General features: G+C 34.3%; 1 protein-coding gene across 5 annotated transcripts in view; it reads right to left on the reverse strand.

The window, feature by feature from the left end:
• Nucleotides 1–6709: 6709 nt before the first annotated feature.
• Nucleotides 6710–22933, reverse strand: part of LRP1B (LDL receptor related protein 1B) — a 1862264-nt gene continuing 1846040 nt past the window's right edge. For 2 of the 5 annotated variants that reach the window (XM_087435121.1, XM_087435118.1), the window contains 5 exons: nucleotides 22187–22263; nucleotides 14171–14261; nucleotides 13072–13216; nucleotides 10041–10139; nucleotides 6712–8616 (listed from right to left, as the gene is read on the reverse strand). In XM_087435121.1, the coding sequence (XP_087291247.1) occupies nucleotides 8476–8616; nucleotides 10041–10139; nucleotides 13072–13216; nucleotides 14171–14261; nucleotides 22187–22263 (553 nt within the window). In that variant the 3' untranslated portion in view covers nucleotides 6712–8475. Of the gene's footprint in view, nucleotides 8617–10040; nucleotides 10140–13071; nucleotides 13217–14170; nucleotides 14262–22186; nucleotides 22264–22933 lie in introns of all 5 variants that reach the window. The other 3 variants (XM_087435122.1, XM_087435120.1, XM_087435119.1) reach the window with 3 other exon arrangements.

The raw sequence follows: 22933 nt of genomic DNA on the forward strand, positions 1-22933 counted from the left end.
GATGGAATGGGGCATTTTTTATCCATTAATGGTTGCTCCATGGTGCATTAACACCTTCACATCTCCAGGTTTCACATGCTTGAGTTCCAGGTGGGCTCCTGTAGATGTCCTTGTCTGACCCCCAGTCTGACCCCCATATCATTTGTCTTCAGACAGCTAATCAAGGTTAACTAGGAATGCAACTTAAGAAAGATTTGGAAGACCTGTTGACATGAGGTGGGGCACATTTAAGGGTGGATCATGAAGATGTTGCACTAGCAGGGAAGAACATGAGAGAATTTGATTAACATCATGGCAAGGAGATTTAGAGCTAGTCCTTTTGCACTGGCTCAGAGGTGCCCCAGGGCAGAAAGCAAGAGTGTGTCATGAGCCAAATAATGGTCCCCCCAAAGACGTATGTGCCCTAATCCCTGGAATCTGTGAATATGCTACTTTTACGTGACAAAAGGGAATTTGTAGATATCATTAAGGTTATGGATCTTAAAGTAAAAGATTATTCCTTATTATCTAGGTTGGTCCAATCTAAACACATGAGCCCCGAAACACAAAGAGGTTTCTCTAGCTGGAAGCAGAAGAGATCAACAGAAGGGTGACTCAGGGAGATCACAGGACTGAGGTAAATATGAAAGATAGTTCCAAGATGTAGGAGCCTACACACTAGGACCAGAGGGACACCTCTAGGAGCTAACAATGGACCCCAGCTGACAGCCTGCTAGGAAACTGGAACCTCAGTCCTATGACTGCAAGGAACTGGAATCTGCCATCAACCTGAATGAGCTTGGGAGCAGATCCTTCCCAGAGCCTCCTGGTAAGAACTCAAGTAGACAGCACTATGATTTCGGCCTTGTGAAACCTGCAGCAGAGAATATAGTCAAGCCAACCTGCACTTCTGACCTATAGAACCATGAGATAATATACATGTGTTGTTTTAAGAGGCTAAATTTGTGGTAATTTGTTACAGCAGCAATAGAAAGCTAATCCAGAGAGAGACTAAGCACAGCTGAGGTCAAGGGTTCTCAGGTTGCACTCATGAAAAGGTAAACACAACAGCGAGGCTAGAAAGAGAGGTGGGAAGTGCGGAAGTGCCTGCAGTGGAAAGCAAGAGGTGTCTAATGCACTTGTAAAGAACAACATCTGGTGGAAAGGGATAGGGCTACTAATCTCTGCAGATGAGCTCTAAGGACTAAGAACATGGCTGTGGATAAGAGAGAGTCAGCAATACTTCAGGATATTGCAATGAGAATGTTATTAACAGACAACGAAACTGGCAGTTTTAAAAGATATCTGACCAGAAGCCTTTGACTCAGTCATTTCTAATTTTCTCTAAAATACGTAAGAAGGTGCAAGAATACTGATAAATCAGTATGACATACAAGCTATTGAGAGTATTTAAGTGAAATGGAGCTAACTAAAAACCAAATAAAACCATTGGTAATCTAGCAATGTCTTCCCTAATGACCCTGAGTCTCTGTACAGTAAAAAACAGGAATTTGTGTTTCCCCTGTACTCTGTATCAAGATGCAAAGTCCTGGGATCTGTATTAGAAAATAAAGTGGATAGCCATCCTTCCACTGAACATGTGAGTGCCTCTTGAGGTGGCCAGAGCACTGCCCCAATCCAAACTTCTACATTCTTTCAAAGAGTGATGCTGCCAGAAAAATAGGACAGACATCTAGGACTGTTTTCAAGAAAGGGAAGGGGTGCTGGAGCACTAAAGAAGCCTGGCTATCTCCTGTGAATTCATGGAAGCTTAGGGCACAACATAGGATCAGGTATTTGGGGGTGCAGCTGGGTGTGGATTGCAGGAAGAACCCCAGTATGTGGCATACAAGAGCACTGGCATTTTTATGCACTTCTCTGTTTCATTGTTTGATTAAAGATATATTGACATGAGAATGGGAATAATCAATCTGGGTTCTAGGAGAGACCCCCTAGGATAAATGGGGGCAAAATGGACCAAGAGTTATAGGCCTGAGAAAGACATTTAAGAGGCATAAAATTGATGGAAAGAAGAGACAAATAAATATTGCATACCCTATCTACTGGACAGCACGGGAAGTAGAGCATTTTCTCTGCAATTAAGCATTAGTAAATGGAAAAGAAAAAATAAAAAGCACCTTGGATTGTATTTTTTTAAATTCCATAGGACAAAGACATGAAGACATCATTCTCTAGACTTATGGAACTGTTGCAAAAAAGAGAAATTTTGAAAACTTTTTGGTATTGTAAGAAACAGAAAACAGGTACTACGACACCTGAGGAGAAAATACACTAAACAGGAAAGTAAAACAAACTCAGTTCAAAAGGAAGCTGAGTAAAATAAGTAAGGACTCATCCCCGAGGCACATGCATGCACACACACGCACCCTCCCACATGCACACATGAAAAACCAATTGCGTTGGCGGGGAAAAAGGTATATCAGGAATTCAGGCCATAAACTTGAAAATCTCTTCAAGGACAAAGGTAAAAAAAGAAAAGAATTATTAAGATGATGTATGTGGTAAAGAAAAAGAAGGAGTTAACCTAAGAACTATGGTGTTTCTGTGTATTAAAAGAAAACAATTTGGTCAGAAATAATAAAGACATCTTGAAGAAAACTAACTTCAGCTGAAAATAGATTGTAGTAGGTAGACAAAATTAAGAACAAGATGTGTGCATATTGGGCAAAATGTTTTAATTATAATTAGCATTTTTTTAAGTCTTGGGAGAAATGTTACAAAGAAATGAAATTCCATTTGGTCTCAGACTTATCCTTAACCACATTGAATACCAGAAAGCAGTGGGGCAGGTTCAAGCTAATTCTGGAGGAAAAGGAAAAGCCCCAGAAATGTATATCCAGTTGAGTTGACATTCGTATTTGAAGGCCTTAGAGAAACGTTTGTATATATGCCAAAGCTCAGCAAATATACTACAGATAAAGGCTTTTCATAAGTATATTTGATGAAATAGACCAATAAACTTTTATAATAAGGAGTAAAAAACTAGGGATTGGTTACTACTACGGATTAAGGTAGTGATTTTTGAAATGACAAGCAGAAAAGCTAAACGTGATTGAATTTTAGGTAAAATAGGAGAGAAGCGTCATCTTCACAATTAATGGGACATCAAAGCCAGTGTGTGAAAATAGGTGAGTGTGTGTTGTTGTGTGTTTATACAGATTTCCACAAATAGACCTTTGACATTTGTAGACTGCAAGGATGGAAGTTACTCCAGTTTGAAATCTCACTGTCCAGTTATTTCCTACCTAACTTTTGACATTATTCATTGGGAAATGTGGTATCTCGTAAGTGAAGTCAATCTAAACTTAAACTCTGCATACTGTTTTTAAGTATCTCCATAAACAGCCTTACATTTCAAACTCCTAAATTTTATTCTCAATTATATTTCACAATTTTTTCTGTGTATAAGAAAATATTTTCACCCTTATAAAGTTTTATATTACTGACCTGAATAAGATACATATGTTTTCCACTATGGACATTATATTATTTTGAAAGGCTAGAACAGTTATATTATCTGCTCTCCAAACCACTACAGCATAAATAAGCTGGAAATCAAGATGCATCAGGAGGCTTATAATTTCTGCGGAAGGACTACAGATAAAAAATTATCTTGGAGGGAACAAATGACTAAACTGTCAGGATTGCATGGCAAAGTTCACCGATATCTTAAAAACCACATGCTGAAGGGGCAGACTGCCCATCAGAGAGAATGAACACATTCTAAGCATAGAATTTATCAAATAGGTCATGTTTAGTACCAATTTTTCTTTTGATTTTTGATCACTTTGGATACAAAAATGATAGGCTTCACTGGAAACTATCTATTTTTCTGAATAAATTGCAGCCACTTAAGTATAACATCTACTAGAGAAAAGTTAAACTAGAGAACTCATTTAATTTACTTTTCATTTTTTAAACTAGACACAGGCATAGCATGGGATGAAGTACATGTTCCTGGGTCTTTGGATATGATCATCAAAAACTGAATGTCGGGGCCAGCCCGGTGGCGCAAGCGGTTAAGTGTGCATGCTCCGCTGCGGCAGCCCAGGGTTCACTGGTTCAGATCCGGGGTGCGCACCGACGCACCGCTTGTCAAGCCATGCTGTGGCGGCATCCCATATAAAGTGGAGGAAGATGGGCTCGGATGTTAGCCCAGGGCTAGTCTTCCTCAGCAAAAAAAAAAAAAAGAGGAGGATTGGCAGATGTTAGCTCAGGGCTGATCGTCCTCATAAAAAAAAAAACTGAATGTTTTTCTAAATAAAACTGCTTCCATATATTTTTAATTATATTTATCTTTTTCTGGATGCATTCACTTTATATATTAAGTTAAACTAAAATAAGTAAGGACACATCCGTTAAGTTAGCAATGGATTTGGTAGCAGAATTGAAAAATGAACCAATTTTTGTTGTTGTTTTTCTCACATTCAAAATACATGGAAAAAATAATTTTTTGTGCTATATTACCTGGTAGCTATCTTCACAAAGAAATGCTTGAGTCTCTCCTTTTCTTACAAGTTACAATTCAAGGGTTCCTATTTAAATAATGACTCTAATCTACATTAAATTTAAATATCATCTAATATTGAGAAAGTCATTAAATAAACTGACAATAACTGGAATGGGGCATAAGGTCAAGAAAATTGCTTTCAAAAAGTGGTTGGCTATATTTTGCTCTACTCTGCAGGGTATTTTAATCTTTTTAGTAAAACTGCACAAGAGAGTTGAATTTGTAAATAGAGGTAGAATTCTTAGAAAGGAATAGAACTTTACATCCAGTGTATCTGTTTGAAGATACAGAGATGAGAGAGGATAAAGGAAAATAAGCAATATTTTTTTCTATTTCCTTCATCACATATACCAATTTTGCCTGTTACGGATTTAGAAATTGTGGGCATTTTGCATACTATAGTTCATTTATAATAGCCATAATGAGCAGAGTATTGAACTTCTTATTCGAGTAATCATAAAAATGAAAAGTAACACTCCTAAAAGAAAAGTGCAAGCTTAAATCTCAACCTCGAGAACCAACAAAACAAGCACATAATCAAACACAAAATAAAATGAAACGTAATAATCAATGACATCAAAATGGCCACAAATAAAACACATTTACATAAATGAAAATGGCCCAATTTATGCAAAACTGTACAAGTTTCTAAATGAAACTTTTTCCCTTAGTAATGACTTTTTTTTTTTTTTTTACTGCATAGGCACTTTACTAATACCAAATTTCTATAACTATAACTCATGCATCATCAGCATTAAAGAATTAAAATCAAAACTTGGGAATGCCGTGATTTTGATGATGAGGAGCCTTTTTTTGACTCAGCTGTTCCAGCTGACAGTCATTTAATAGAGGAAGACAGAACATAGCCCTGGATCAGCAGTTCTTAAAAGGACAATTTTGTTCCCCAGAAGACTTTTGGCAATGTCTGTAGACATTTTGGTTGTTGCAAATTTGGGTGGTGCTAGTAGCATCTAATGGATAGAAGGCAAGGATCCCGCTATGTTTTCTACTCTATAAAGGACAACAAAGAATTACCTGGCCCAAAATGTCAAGAGGTTGAAAATCCCTGCCTTGGATGAAAAGGCATTTAGGTAAGGAGGAGAGTTTACCGAGAAAAATTCATTTTTAGAAAATACGTCCCATAAAAGCTCGAATCAATATTTTAGGAAGTATTTTGGTGATGGCATTTATAAAGGGTAAAGGGTGGTCATAAAAGGTGGTCACTGTGGAGGAGAATTATACACCTGAATTTCTAGGATTTATAAGAGTTTTTGCAAAAGAAAATTGAAGTAGAAAAAGCTAGAACTATAGAAATAGAGTGATTTAAGTTTGAGTAGTTGAAAAAATATCTTTGTCCTGTAAAGACTGAATGCAAAATAACTGAAATAGGAAGACTATGGACTCTGATGTGGACTTGAAGGAACCAGCATGGATAGTGAAGAGTAATGTGGAAATAAGGACCAGGAAAATGTCGATGGGACCTAGGGGTTGAAAAGTACACCCTGAGCTCTCTTGACTATGGCTTTCACCAGTGCCCCAGTGAGGAAACAGGCGCTGATGCCAGATTCCTAGTGTTAGTTAATTGGTTGCATATCATATATGATTTCCTAGATATTTATGCTAATGTTAATTGTATCAAGATCATTCCAATCTGTGGGTTCTGTTTCTTTCAAATAATAATTTCACCTCCATTTATAAAGCTGAAATAAAAAGTCCCCTTCAGATAATAGAACTCAATGATCACTCCAGTAAATCAGACCCTCCTACATTTGTGTCTCTACTCTGATCCTCCAAGGAGGCATACCAATAACCATTCCACTTACAAAATAATGTCTAAATAGCATCCCACGGAATTTGAGTTTTCCATAAACTACTCTTTCTGACAATGGGACGGGGCAGGAAGATTTTTGGCTTATTTCAACACAATTGTCACACTACTATGTCTATAATCTATCTTTCTTTCTATTGCAATATGGGGTCTATGACGAGCAACATAAGGCAGGGGAAAAGGAAAAAGTAAGGGAAATGTTTCTGTTTCAAGAAGAGAGAAAATGCCTTCTCTATTGTGCTGTGAAAAATGATGCAATGAAATCAATCCCACCCCAGAGACTATGTTCTAAGGATATAACAAAAATCATGTCTCGTGTTTGCTAAAATAGTTTTCTAGGAATATTTAAACTACATAAAGAAAGAAATTTTCTTATTTTTAAAAACTACCCAACACAAGCACTTAAATATGTAGAATTTCATTTAAATAAGTCAGTCAACAATTTTTTATAAAGTATTTAACACTTCATTGTAGAAACATAGGCAAAATGACTATTATAACCAAAATGAAAAATACTGTTCAATTTAAAAAATGTACTTAAACAAGAACCTGAAAAATTTTATGATATGCATAACATTGTTCAAGCAAAATTGCACTAGTATTACATAAATCAATAGTGTATAAAGGCCTCAATATGGCAAAGTTTAGAAATAGGTAGTATGCATGCACATAGTACAACAAAAAGTCTCTTTATAAAACAGCAGTTCTTTTTAATGCTTGTACAAAGGGATAAAGAGCAACCACAAACATATTTCATCTGTTAGGTTAATACATTATGACAGCTAAAAGTCAGTCATGTCTATCAGAGGAACAAAAAGCCCTCCATACCATGTGAATAAATCTTTGTGCCTTTAAAGATATTTGTATAAAAATGTTATCCTTTTTTATACAACTTAAATAAATCGTACTTGTTTCACTCAAAATTTGAAAACAAACAAACAAGTGAATGGGGTCCATGTGTTTTGCATAACCAAGAGAAACCAGAGTAACTGGTCAGCATTTATACTCTCCATCTTTGATTAGGGGCAGTTAATTGTTCTTCTGTAACTTGGAAAGTCCTTTAAGAATACATTTTGGATAGGGCAAATAATGGATTAGTCATATTGTATGCTGAAAATATTCACCAATTACTCTATACCATAATGGCTGTTTCACCTCTCCCTTTTGACCTAGCAAAGAGAATGCATTCACATAATTGAAATTCTGTCATCAATTTGTGTGCTTATATATTACTCTTTAGTGTTCTGTGTGGTAAGGGGTTGGGTTAATCTTTCACAAAATGCACACGTCTGGGAAGAAATTCCTAAGACATGAGTACCCAATGCCCTGTTGTGCTCTAGGCTGGCTATTTACCTCAGGACTGAGGGAGAACAAAAGGTCTCATCCCATAGCAAGTGTAGTCTTTACACTTTTAGTTATATTTTTGCTATGTTCTACCACCTAAATATAACTATTGTTTACGGGGTGTATATGTTTAGTATATCACATAGAGTCCACTAAATTTTGAAAAATGTAATCATATGTGTTCATGCAAATTAATAATTTAATATATTTTTTAAAAATTTTTCCTCAAAATTCTCATCTATCACTTGGCAATCTAAGGCTAATTTCAAAGCAGGTGATGCTGAAGTTGTGAGGGCTATATATTTTCAGCAGTCTGAATCAATTTTAATGGGCACAAAGAAGAGAGTTGACCATTCAATCATTCTTCCATCAATTTAAACAGAAAAATAAAATGACATTGTATTACAGCTTTCAGACCATATCATGAAAAAGTGCAGAGATTCTCTTTGTTGACTAAGTAGAACCAAAAAAGTTCATACAAAATAGATTGCTCATATTCACACTACAAAGAAATATGCTGTTTTTAATTTTAACAAATTCAAAGGTGTGTCATATCAGCAGCATTGTTGTAAATTGTACTGTAGTGCAGTTCTTTTTCATAAAAATACCATACAAATGGTCAATCAATAGTCATCAGCAAAAAATAAACGCAGAAAACTCAGAAAACAATTAACCAGGAAAAAGATAAAGAAAGAGGTAATGCTGATGCCAAAACAAGTATAACACTATTGGAACATACAAAAGTAATCCTTATATTTTATACATTTATACAGCATATAAAAGGTATCGCTGATTATGCCACTGTCTCTCTTATCCCAATTTCTATTTTCTTTGGAAGCAGTTCTTTCCTTTCATCAACACTTCCTAAGGAGTTTCGACAGTTTTGCCCATCCATATATAATTTTGCATATATCGGATTTGAGTAATTTGTTGGCTGAAGGAGAAAAAAATAAATACAATTTTGTTATCAGTTTTGACTACATTAATTAGTTATTTTCGAGAATGTCTATCTTTAAATGTTAACAACATTTATATGCAATGCGTTTAATTTACTAAATAGTAATTATTTAAATGTAATTTAAATTCTGTTTACAGGCTTTAGTTGACTTTAGCACGGTATTAGACAAAAATGTAATTGTATGTTTTTCAGGTAGTTTGTGAACCTAAGGGGAAATTTGACATGCTATGAAAAGCCTGAAGAAATCTTTGTGAAAACTCTATTCACTAAGACCTTATTTAAAAGCATAAAACATTAAATCAAATTATTTTATTTCCAGTCCACACATTTTCCCCCCTTATTGCTATTGCAGTGGCAGGAAAGATGTGTTTACAGAAAGTCACCTAATTGTTTGGTGTCTATAATTTTTCAATATGAAGTCAAAACCAAGAAAACAAAGAAAAATGAAAGTAAAATATATTGGTGGAGTATACTTTAAAATAAGGTCAATATTTTTGCTTCAAACAACCTATACGTACTTATCATTGACAATAGCTTTGGACTCTTCCAAGGAATAGTGAAGTGTACAGTCATCTTAAGTTTCATAGATATGTAGAGTATTTTAAAATAGAATTGAAACATGCAGAAGCAATCTCTTTCAATTGAAAAACATACACAATGTTCACTATTTTACTAATTGCAACTTTATCCAAGAAATTAGTGCCTAGTTTTTGTTTAGTTTTATTTTGTCTTTCCAAAAGCAGAACATTAAATCTTAGTTACAACAAAGAAACATCATAATCTTCGAGCCATGCAAATAAGATAAACATGATAAAAAATGAGAATGAAAAATAGTTGATGGGAGAGAGGAACAAGGGAGAAAATATTCATCTCTAGGAATCTTGACACCCGAATTTTTTCCTCTTCTAACATGAACCATTTAACTTTAGACAGAACATCTTTCTCTAGAAACTAGTTACTTAATAACAAAATTTTAAGACTGGTTTCATTAGACCATTTCTAATTTCTCAATATGATGCCACATTTTGTATTATATTTTTATTTAACTGGACATCAAATTCATATATACTAAACAAAGCATCTTAATAGGAAATGAATAAAACCAAATATAAATTTAAGTTTAAATTATTCTGCTTAAATTTCTGGCTCGAAATTTCTTTTTTAAGAATAGCAAATACTCGTTTATTGTTAAAGTGCTATAACATTTTCAAATTCAGCAGAAGAGATATTTTGACTTAATAGCTTGCCTAATGCTGTTCTGAAATCTCTTCTTAATTAATTAACAAGATCAATTAACAAATCAGTTAAGGACAACCCCCTATCTAACTCTAGCAATCAGCTCTAATTGTGAGGGGTTCTGTGATGGAATGGATATGGAATAATGAATTTTCTTCTCTCACCCCAGCAGTTAGTGGTCCTTTCAAATCAGAGTTTAGGTAGATGGGCGGCGCTGTGTGTGGAAGCTTGAAAGCACTGGACCCGCCCCCTATATACCTGGCCTGTATGTAAACAGAGAATTTTAGTTTCTGATCTAATATCATGGAACTATTCTCATTGACATAAACTCATGTTAAGACATAAAAATAACATAAAAATTACTCTTTAGCCCTGGGGCACGAACAATGTGTTTATGGTAGCTTCAATAACTTAAGAAAGAACTATTACTATTGGATCTGTGCTTCATAGGTAGACATTTCTACTATGTCTAGTTTACTGATAGACACACCATGCATCTAGAAACCTCCATTCATTTCTATTAATTTAACTTTATCCTCCTCAAAGAAATCGTATCTTTGCTAACAGCTCTGCGAAAAATGCACCATCCTCCCTCACTTCAGGTTTCTCACTTTGAAAAGTTCTCACAGCAGCCCATTCTGCATACTCAGATATCCAACTGCTTCTAATTAAAGATTCATCACCATTTTATATTTTTAGGAAAAAAAATAAAATTTTAAATTTGACATATCATAAAACAAATATCTTTATTTTTGGAAATCTGACTTTCTGGTCTAAAACAGATTAATTATAGTAATTAAATTGGCACACTAGGTCTCCATGCAAGAGTATTGACTTTAGACTTTCTGGGGTCTAAGGGCAAAATTAGCCAATCTGGTACACTCATATTCATGATAGAGTATTTATTAGTGACCCAAAAGGAAAAACAATTGGATGAAAATTTGAAGAGTATGAAAATATTAATGAATATACATATCTTAAAAACCTTAACTATCAACTCTTAACAATGAATGATCACAAAATTTGGGACAAGGGCAAGGGTCTCAGGAAAAGATTTTTAATATAAAATCAGGTCAATATTACCTCTTTATTTTTCCCCACAAAGGTCTCATTTAGAAGATATTCAAAAACAATCTAAGTAAGGATTGAGACGAATTGGGGTATAAAACCAGTAAATACTAATTCCCTTTTTTTAACTCTTCAAACTATTCTGTGATTGCCTCCATAGACAAATCTTTTTTTATTAACTTCATTAACTGTTTCATTTCTTTTAATTATAAGGTACCATTGAAGTAAAAATTTTATCCATTTTGAAAACAATGAAAATGTTCTACAAAAATCTTCTTTGTATGTAATGCAATTTATATTTGATCACATCATGAATATATCAAACCACTGTAACACAGTGAACACTCTATAAAAAAAATTTAATCAAGATTGCTTTGGTGTGGCCCTCTGCTTTTCAAAATTGTTCATACCTATTAGGACTTGTTGTGTTTTCTGCAGTAACTTCTTAGGCAACAATTCATATTTACATTTCAAACATCAGGAGCCAGCTAGAATCAGCCATCTAAGTCACATTTAATGTAATTTTGGTCAATCAGTCAGCAAATTGGTAAATAAATATTTATTGAGTGTTAGATGCTAAGTACATTAAAAAATATATTTGAAGGGCACTGAAGCATGGTTTTATCTTCCTAGAGTAAATGTTGAAAAATTTTGAAATAGAGTACTAAAAAGCTATTCTCTTTAAGTGTCCAAAATTGGCTTAATTCTATCCCCAGAAATAAAAATGACAGGGGAAATGAGAACTCCTTCTTATGAAAAGTCTGCTTTAGTATGAATTCACCATACTTTAGTATGTCCTCATCAGTTCATACTATACTTATGGATACTGTATTTTTATTCCTAAGAGAAATTCAAAGAATATAAGAAGTCTGTTACATATTTAAGATGTCTTTCTCCTTCATAGATAAATTATTAAATAACAGTGCGTGTAGTATATATAGTCTTTTAATTCCAAGTAGAAAATATTGAAACTTAGGTTACCAGGATTTATTTCATGAACAATTTCAAATGTAGGAGTTAAGTTACTGAATTCATAATTAATATTAACTATAAAATTATTTCTAATTAGGAAAAAATCACTATAATATCCTCTGATAGTGTAAAAATTTACCCGTGAAATAATGATTGATTTCTTTTCATAGAAATAAGTACTTGACCATCAGTTTCTGGCTTAGAAAGTCTGACCATGGATTCAGAACTAGATTGAATGCATGGGACCCTATTCAACTTCTTTGGGAACAGCTGCCGCTATGACTGCAAAACCATTTGTACACAGATTGGGCCCTGTGATTATTTGTAATACAAAGGTGCATTATGAACAAAGTACCTTTTATATATCAGAAAATAAATATCCAATAAATGATTAAATAAGCTAAGAAAAATCATTCCATGATAGCAACTTGATGCTCTTAATCCATAATAAAATATTCTATAATTATCATGCAAAATATTCAGACAATACAGTGAAGTGAATCTTTGTAAATTTAATTTATCTAGATAATTGTATAATTTATCTATTTCTCTTAAAAGGTGTCAATCTGAACATACAGTAATAAGAACTAACAGTAACTTTAAAAAAGAACTGTGGATTTTAGGCTATGTGTATCAATGACATGTCTCAAATCAACAGCAAAGATGGTATAGCAGATAAAAAAATATTTTTCAAGAGTGATATGATTACAAACAAATCCAAGGACACGGCTTAATTGACTCTTCAATGAAACACTATTGGAAATAAAGTAGTTATTTTGACAATAAAGTACTATGCTCATTTTATTATTATTTAATAAATCAGATAGTATTTTTACACTAGGCTGTATATTCAGATGTGCTGGCATCTCCACACATTTGAATAAGATATTATTTTAAGTAAACTATACATGTTTATAAACTAAATGAATAAATAAATATGTATTTTCCAAAACATGTTATATTAACTTCCTGCTTCAGGTGAATGCAGTCTATAATTTTATTTTTTCCTTAGAAGAGACTATAACATTCAATGCATCCTGAAATTCTTTACTATAACTTCAAATAAAAGAAATGCTGATGAAATTTAGAACCATATTGTAGAGATATGACTCAAGAATGTTAGTGCTCACTGTCCATCATCTTAAAACATATTACCTTTGTTGGATCTACCATAAAACCAGGATCTAAGAGACCTCCATCGCTGTGATCATGATCCACCTCATACATGTTATAAGATGGATTGCCAATTTCTACATTTATTCCTCCATTGATAATAGGTTGTCTTCTAATAGTTTTTGTCCTAGAATATGTGAACATTAATATGAGTGAGCTGTCTAAATATCACAGTCATGATGTATGAAACTATCACATTTGTAGATTTACTGACTTATTTTAATATAACTGATGCAGAGTTCATAATTTAAATGCATTCAAAATAAATGAACTTCGTCAAGTCACAGAGGAACAAAAAAGTCTTAATGTGATGTTATTTTCCCAAATTATTTAGATTTAACAATAAAAAATGCACTTGGAACATATTTCTCCTAAATAGCTAATACTGCATTAGTTGAAACTAAATATTCACTAACCAATTTTTTTTTAATTCTACTTTTCCCCTTTCTTCCTGAAAAACATTCCTAAAAAATAGTAATAAAGAAACTTTGAGATTGTTTTCAATCCCCAAGTCACACGGCTAAAATCCTCTTTTATATAATTCAAAATCTGACTTACAAACTCTTGATTTTGGATAATAATACCACGGACAACCCACCCCTTCTAGATCTTTGTAACTGCATATTCATATAAATTGAAATAATGATACCTCCAATAATAATATATAAAATAAAACAAATGCACAATTTGTAAATGAAATACACAATTTGTGACATGTAATACATATTTGGTATCATTGTATTGACACCACTAATCTTACACATTAATATAATAAGATGCTCTTCAGAGACTCTTGCTCTTTCAAGAAAAACCACCACAAATGTAAAATTCTACTGAAATTTTTATTAACATGTCCTCATGTTAGTTTTGTTAGAATATAAGATAGAGCCACTCTATTAACCTAACATGAGGGAAGCTTTTTCTGAATTTTAATCACTTAAAATGAAAAAGAGAAATAAAATTGTTTGAAAAACGTAGGATTTTGCAGTTGGAATAACTAAATCATGTTTTAAAAAATCACTATATTTCTGTAACTATTTACGTATTTTATTTACTGTTAGTCTAGAACATTGCATCTTACCTTCTTTTTCTTTTACAAAGCACTAAACCAATTACTAAGGTGGTTATCAAAGTCACCAAGAGGACAAGAGGCACGATAATGGCGATGCTTCCTGAAATAGAAATGAATGAAGAGATGAACACATGAATAAAATGAAGCAAAGATTGATATAACTGAACACTTCATTACACAAAGTCATTTGACCACTGATATAATAAAAATAATGCTTAGGCCAAATGTCTGTATTCCTAGTTCATAACTATGTTACTGAAAAAATCACTCTCCTATGAAATACTTGATCTGCTTGAAGCTTTTCTTTAGATATCTTTCATTTATATACTGTAGTTAAATACCTTGACGTTAGAAATACTGCCTTCTTTGTCAGTCTGAGTCTGATTCTCTCCACACACACTTACTTACAATGATTTAAGTACCTGCTGGTAACTCCTTATACATCAACTGGAACTAAACACACATTTACACAATTTCACTGGCCACATTCCTATCCTTAGTTTTGTTCCTTTAGCTAAAAATGCTCTCTGGTCATGAGTACATGTGGCCAGTTAGATGGCAGCCTGGCAAAACAAAAGGGACACCAGGACTGGATTTGGATGGACATGGGCCTAGACATCAGTCTCACAACTTACTTGAAGTGACACCTTGGACAAGTGATTTAAAATTTGAGGCTTCATGCTCTTCACCAACAAAGCAGAGACAAGAAGACCTACCACACAGGGCTGTTAGCTTGATTCAACAAAATCAGGAGGGAAAAGAGGATTCTCTTTCTCAAGTTCCAGTTCCAGAACAGTTTCAGCAAAACGTATCTGGGGGTTTGGCTTATGTTGCAAATGTCCATTTTTCCCTTTTTTCATGTATTGATAAGACTGATCTTAGGTTGTATCACCTATCTTCAAAATGGAATGAAAGATCTATGCAATAGATCTTCAAAAGTGGTCAGAGAAACTGGGTCTTAGTTTTTATGCATCTGAAGGTAAGAGACAAACAAAATTGAGGAGAACCTCTGCCCTCCATTTCTAGGTTGCCAATAAGAGCAATCAATTTTTTTTTCCCCCCAAAGATGAAGGAGACAATATCCCTTTGCTGATAATGTGATCCACAGGAGGATACACCTAGGGTTATATGTCAATTATGCTGGAAGAAAACTGAATGCAAAGGTTGCCTAATGACAGGAGAGTATTAAGTAGCTCTATAGACCACCTAAAGTTAACTTTTCCAACAGACAAAAATCTAGTGCTCATGAGACAAAGCCTTTGTCGATTGGGAATAAGCATCTGGTTGATTCAGTCAAGTCAGCTTAATCAATGGCTGAACCAAGACACAAAGCAACCCTAAAACTAACTGAAATTTAATGTGAGGATCTTGAATGGTTCAGGAATAGAACGTTAAGAATTATTAAATATATAAATTCTCCTCTGCAAATACATGTGCATGTAAAAATTCTGTCGTAGAAATTAACGGTAATATTAAGCACAATAGGCAGCTGCTTAGGGACTTTAAAATAGAAACATAGATAAGTTTTAATAGCTCTAGCCAGAAGATATCTGTGTGAGATAGTCCATACCGGAGATCATTTACCAAAATACCAAAAAGTCTCTATTAAGAAAATGTCATATAGAAGATAATCTTACAATTTGGAACTTCAAAAATAACTTGTCTAAAATAACTAAATAACTAGCTCTTCCATGCAAGAAAAAATATGGCTTGCATTCTTTAGTCAGTTTCTAAAATACAAAACTCATTTTAATTTTTCATGTTGCTACCAGGACTATACAACTTACTGAGTTTGATATTATTATTTATTTTTATTTTTATTTATTTATTTTTTCCCCCCAAAGCCCCAGTAGATAGTTGTGTGTCATAGCTGCACATCCTTCTAGTTGCTGCATGTGGGATGTGTCCTCAGCATGGCCGGAGAAGCGGTGCATCGGTGCGCGCCCGGGATCCGAACCCGGGCCGCCAGCAGCAGAGCACAGGCACTTAACCGCCAAGCCACGGGGCCAGCCCTGAGTTTGATATTATATTATCTCTTTAGCTTTGGGGAAGTGAACTTTCTATGAATGTGTAATTTATTAGTAATTAATGGTAGTAGAGAATCTGGCACCTTGGATAGCAATTAACATTTGTTCACAAATTTTAAATACCAGCGAACAGCTTGGTTTCTTCATAAACTATGACCAACTGATTGAGCACGACTTTATAAATATCCATACTTCATTATTTATCTTTTTTCTGCTAAAATTTATGGTAAGTTGGTAGGCGTAAGATACTTACCAATACTGGTTTTAAGGTATATAAAGTTACTTTTCCCTCAATGCAATTATAAATTATTTAGAAAATTAGATTTTATTTGTTTTACATAGTTTCTTTTATTCCTATAAGGTAGAAGTGCTGTTAATTATGCATTCTAGACAACAAAGGACTTCATTTTTCTTTTCCTTTTTTCTGTCACAGATGGCAGTTCCAATCCCTTGCATTACAGCACTCCAAGAGCCTAGACTTCTGATATGTTTATATAACCAATCAAGGTAACTACAATAACGCTTAGTGTAGCCAATAAATAATGCAGGGTAGCAGTTTGGCAAGTTTTTTGTTTTTTTGTAAAATAGTTTATATTGATGGAAACATTGGCAACCACATATATATTTTTAGAATCATAATATAGATATTTATCAAAATAAGTATTTTTTCCAAGTAGTACATATAGCAGTAAATATTATATTGTAACATATAACAATCAAGGTCTATTGCAGATGATTTTTTTAACAGTACATGATTGGTGGATTATTCTAAACTGATTTTAACAAGTACACTCTGTACTAATTAAGGGTGGAAGGGATATCTCAACAACATTCTCACATAAAATAGAGTGTCTTTTTTGGCAACATTGTTCTGAAACCTCATTGTACAACACTTTTCCATCAGAAAGAACTGTATTATCAAATTGTTATGTTGAAGAGACTCCTTCCACGGGAGAGGCAGTACAGCAGAGCAGTTGAGATAATAGACTCTGGAGCCTGGATATCTCTGTTCAAACTTTGGCTTACTGGAAACTCATCCTTGGGCAAATTATTTACCTTTGTCTCAGTTTACACATCTACAAAATGAGAGTCATCATTAATATCTACCTCATAGTAATGTAAATAGGATTATGTCTATTACATAGAAAGTACTACATACATATTTATTCAGGGAAAATATATATTGCCATAGCACTCTGTGCAAGCCTATGTTTTGCACTTTTCACAACATATCGTAGAAATCAGTTTATTTGTGACTTGAGGGCATTAACTGTTTATCTCTCTTGGTTTTGTAGATAGCACAGTTCCTAGGATATCATAGGGACTATACATTTAATTCTCATTTAGCAAATATATTTTAAGTGTTCCTATGTCACACATGCTCATCATGTACTCTACCCTTTTGCACTGGGAATACAAATATCCCTCCTCTCATGTTGTTTGATGTATATTAGATGACAAACAAATGGGTTTATTTAACACTGTGTGATAAGCACTACCCTAGGGAAAGTATATATTTCCCTGGAAACATAAAGGAAGAGCATCTAACTAGGTCTGGGATATAGGAGGAGGACTGGTATGTCTCCAAGACCTGAGGGATGAGTCCTATTTAGTCCCGTGAAATTGAGTGTAGGTCAAGTGGGAGGAGGAGATATTGAATTAATCTAGGAAGAGAAATGTGAAGGCCTGGAGGAGGAGAGATTAAGGAACAACAAACAGTCTGGCTGAAATGCAAAATGGTGAGTGGTGGAAGGAGATGTGGCTGCAGAGGAAAGCAAAGGTGCCATTATGAAGGGCTGTGTAAGCCGTGTAAATGAGATGAACATTTGTACTATTAAAAAAAATGGTGATGTTGAAGAAAATTTAGGAAGTAATATCTATTGGCTATATTGTTTGACTTGACTTGAGAGAGAAGAAAGGTTAAGAGTGATGCTTAAGTGTTGTTGGGTAACCAGGTAGATTTTGCAGCCACCTGTATCCACAGGAACGCAAAACAAGGTGCATGAAAATGGCTGGTTGAGTGGTGGAAGGTGATGAGATCATTTTGGGACGTTTTGAGCTTGAGATTCTTGTGGAATATAGGTATAGATATAGCAATTGTGCAGTGGTATATATCCCTCAAACTCAGGAGACAAACCACGACTGAGGATAGAAATTTAGGGGTAATTAACACAGAGTTGATAACTGAGGTCAAGGATTTATGGATCACCAAGGAGAGTGTATATAGTGGTAAGTGGAGAGTGGGTTGAAGAGAAGGATAGGAAAAAAGGCATCTCACAAAGAAGACAGAGTTGCTTCAAGAGAGGTAAGAGATAAACCAGAGGAACTCAGTATCATGGAGGTCAAAGGAAGAGAACCTTTGTCTATTGATTGAATTTACAGTAGAAAAATATAAATATAAATTATACCATTACAATTGACCTCTTTGACATGTTGCTATATATTCTGCTCTTAAGTTTATGTTTATATATATGTATAAATGTGAGTGTATATATACTTCCGGGGGATTAGAATGCTTTTTCTTAAGCATTTTGATAAACTGTAATTTTAAAAATCCTAGAGAAAATACCAGGTTCCAAATTTAGTGAAGATGATCCTTCCAGTGATCTTCAAGAGGCTGCCTATATCTTGGTCCTGTACACTCATCCTCACTTTGTACCACTCTCCCTCCTGTCCCCTTGACACACTGGTCTTTCAATCCCTTGAACATGTCTAACTCTTTCCTGGTCCAGGGTTTTTGTACCTGCTGTTCCTTTCGCTTGAAATATCTTGAGCCTCTTCTCTCTTTAATCTTTCAAGTCTCAGCTTAAGGATCACCTTCTCAGAGAAATCACTCCTGAACTCAGTTCCCCCCTGCCATTCTCTATTTTTGAGTCCTTTACAGAACCAATCAAAACTCACAATTATTTTATAAAATTGTGTGTCTGCTTATCTGTTCGCTTCTTTGTTTTACTACTATTTACCCCTCTAGAACCTCAGCTTCATGAGAAGAGGCACTGTCTGTCTTATTCACTGACTTATCTCTGGATCTAGTACATTACTTGACACGTAGTAGAGCCCTGATAGTTTACGATTCCTTGGTATTCACATAATTAATTTTTTTCTGTTTTAAAACATGATGGTGTAAAAGAGATAAGGACAAAGTAGACAAAGAGGAGACATGAATAACCCCCTAACAGACATCACATTTCTATTGTCACTATAATAAAATACAGCATCCCTACATTACTGCCCCACAAATGCTAAGTCTATTTTTACCCTCCTTAATTTTATGAGATACAAAGAGCATAATTCAAACATTGAGCATCCACGCCCTTAAAACTTTAGGTAAATTTAAAATAGGAGTATACAATGAATATTTTATCATCTTTAGTTTAGAGCTTTTCAAAATAACTTCAGAACAGACAGATTAGATTTTCCAAGTGGAACTTAAGCAGAAAGTCCTAAGAGATTAGATCTGCTTAATTCCACAGGCTGATTTTTAGATACTTTAAACAGCAAGGGCCAGAAAACATCAGTGTGACTACTCAGAAATGATTAAGAAAGCTGTGCATCCATTAAAAAGAGAAATCTCTGTGTCAGTTAATAGTAATTAGGCCAATAAAGGCAGCATATTCTTGATTATTCCAAGGTCCGATGATTATGGAATGCTTTGCTGTAAGTGGAAATACAGATTTGAAAACACATTCCTAAAGTATCCGCCTCTTTTACTGGGCAGATGACTTCTGCCCAAATTTGGGGAACATTTGATAACCATTCAAAACCACTGGACTTCACCTGAGAGAATAAAAATAACCCTCCTACCTTAGAAAGAATCAGTTTAACTACCTTTTCCCTCCTTTCAGAGTTATTGAGGCAAGTTTCTCTAAGTATAAATGTCTGATGATAAGTATCTTTTAATAGAGTCATTATTTGGTCAACTTTGCTCAAATCTAAGATAATTTGACATTTACATAGCCAATAGCCCTTTCAATGTGCATTGATACTTCCATTGAATTTAATGACTTTAAATCAGTGATGGGAGGAAGAGCATCAGAATCTTTGGAGAAAGGGTGATTACTTCTCGCAACTCCTCCAATTTCAGAGTCATTCTTTCGGTTGCATGTAATTACAGACATTTTCCTTATAAGAGAGCTTGTTGCCCATGCAAATGGTGGGAGATATCATCCTCCAGTGGAAACATCTGGCGCACCCTTCCTCCAAACCATTTTCCAAACACCAAACGTTCCCTTGTGGATGCACCTTATGCAAAATTTGAAAATTTAATTCACATTCTACTTTGTTTCCTACTTTCTTTTCAGAGAGTTTTATCAATATTTAAAATTGTTTTCGACTCTCTAAAAGGCTATGTATCTCATTTATCTTAAATAGCTGAGAAACTGCCATAACAGAAAGGCTACATTACCTTGTCTTCGCAATTCTCAATTTATAAATTCAGTGTGTTCTACAGGCTGGTAACTTGAAATGCACTTTTCATTAAAAAAAGTGCTCTTAATGTTGGTTGAGTTTTATAACTAGTTCACAAAATCAGTTGTAAATTAGTACATCCCCATAATTATTATTAATAATAGTATGAGCCCTACATCCTGGGGAGAGAGAGGAGGAAGTATTTTTTTTTTCTTTTTCTCTCTTTTTGCAATATCAAACTAGGCAAAGTATATTTTGCCACCTCTACTACATTTTCTGAACCAATTCCTCAAATCCTAGTGCCCTACTCTTACGATATATGCCCATAGCTTTCCTTAAGGCCTCTCCCTTCCTTTCCCTAAGGATAACAGACAAATTCTAGGGTAAACCCAAAATGTTCTATGACCAAAGACCACTCACGTCACCTCTCCAAATTCAAATGTTTATGTCTAGGCTATTTATTCCAGACCTATTTACCATTTTTCAAAGATGCTCATGCTTATTAGCCCAAATAAATCTCTAAATGGTGGAACATTGGACAATGTTGCTTGAAGAATTTCAAGTAACGATATAGAAACTATTTGGGGTCAGGAGCAACAAACAAGTAGATCAGCAAACACTGGGAGCCTGTGTCTAGTGTACAAAAATTGTGTATTTTTGACTTCGATAGTGTCTTTTCTTTTTCACAAACTCCGTGATATGTTTTTTGTTTGCCTTCACGGAAGCTTTCTCACCAGCAATGAAAGACTAGAGAAAAACTGACAAAGTAAGCATTTGGAAAGCAGGGATATTATTTTTCCTTTCCAAGAATATATTTACCCACTTGATAGATATTACAGATTTTTTCAAAAGTTCTCCACTCAGGGTCAAATTAATAAAAATATATGTGAATTAGGAAACTTTATTTCAGACTTTTATTTTGAAAATCTTTATAAAATCATTTAAAGTTGTTGGAAAATATACACCCAGACACACCATGGTGATGTAGATGAACTTTTATATCAGCGAGCTGTCCTAAGATTATAGCTCCATGAAAAAGACTTGCAGGATGTTGAGCTATATATTAATACACTTCAAAACCAGTACTTTGAAGACAAAGGAGAAATAAATCAACTATGATCTTTATTAATAATTGCTTGTTAATGTACTTCTCTTTAAGACTAACCAATCAAGTCTATTTTCCACAACACATTGAAATGCATTTCAAGAAAATACTCTTTGCTCTAATTAAAACATGGAATTATTTTTCTTCCCGAGGTGTCCTCACATCCATTGTGATATTTGCACCCTTTGTGGCTGACGTACATTTCCTAAGAAAAGCTTGTGCTCGGTTTGCAGATACACACTCTGAAAACTGCCAAAGTTTGAAATGAACTCTCACTGCCTAAAAGAGCACATAAAGGCTGGATCTGTCACTAGGTAAGAGCTCAGTGCTTCATCTTTCAAAAAACATCCGGATTGCAGTGGATCTCTTGCAAAATTCCATGAAGGAGATTTTCCAAGACTCCAATCCCTCAATAATGGCATAAGAAGAAAAAAATATATTTATGCTCTACGTAGAACACTCAAGGTATTAATCTGAGGAACTTACTTGTGCTGATGTGATCAGACTTGCTGCTCTTCGGGGCTGGTCTTTCACACTGTGTGCCTGACCAGTTGGTGGAGCATCTAGAAAGATTAAACAACAAATCAGTGAATAACAAAACCCACAAGTCTGCTAACGTAGTAACTTCAACCCAGTGAAATGAAGGAGGAGCCAGCCATCACAGATTCATGAATATTAGGTAGAGATTTCTGCTGATTTCTTGCATATTTTCAGTATGCGGAGGGTAACTTCAATTGGACTTCACTTCTTGAAATACTTTATAAATTTAGCTTCCGAGTCATTTTTCTTTATTCTATGTTAAATTTAAAGTTGGTATATTTTATAGCAAAACTGAAGTCTTAATAAAAATTGGGAATTAATTTGAGAATTACTGAAAATTACAAATAGCCACTATAAAAATTGAGTTTGCCTGTCAAGCAAATCCTTCTTTATTAAGTTTCTGTGATTTTTTTTTTTCTAGTTGTTATAAATCTAAAGGGGAACTAACTACCAAACAGCAAATTGTCATCTGTCTCATAGTTCAAGCTGCAGAATTTTTACTCCTCTAATCAGAGATAGGGAAATATAGTGCTTTCCCATTTAAAATCATACTTCTATTACCATGGAATCAAGAGAACGTGCCCAAGTTTTTATTGGGAGAAGTTGTCTTCCCCATATAAGCACCATGATTCAATGACACAAAGTCTAGTAGAGGATTAAAATAATAGATCTGATTAAAATCCTTTATTTAAA

Source organism: Ceratotherium simum, chromosome 9 (assembly GCF_057802395.1).
Source record: "Ceratotherium simum simum isolate JZ-2026a chromosome 9, ASM5780239v1, whole genome shotgun sequence".
In the NCBI taxonomy this organism is placed as follows: Eukaryota; Metazoa; Chordata; class Mammalia; order Perissodactyla; family Rhinocerotidae; genus Ceratotherium; species Ceratotherium simum.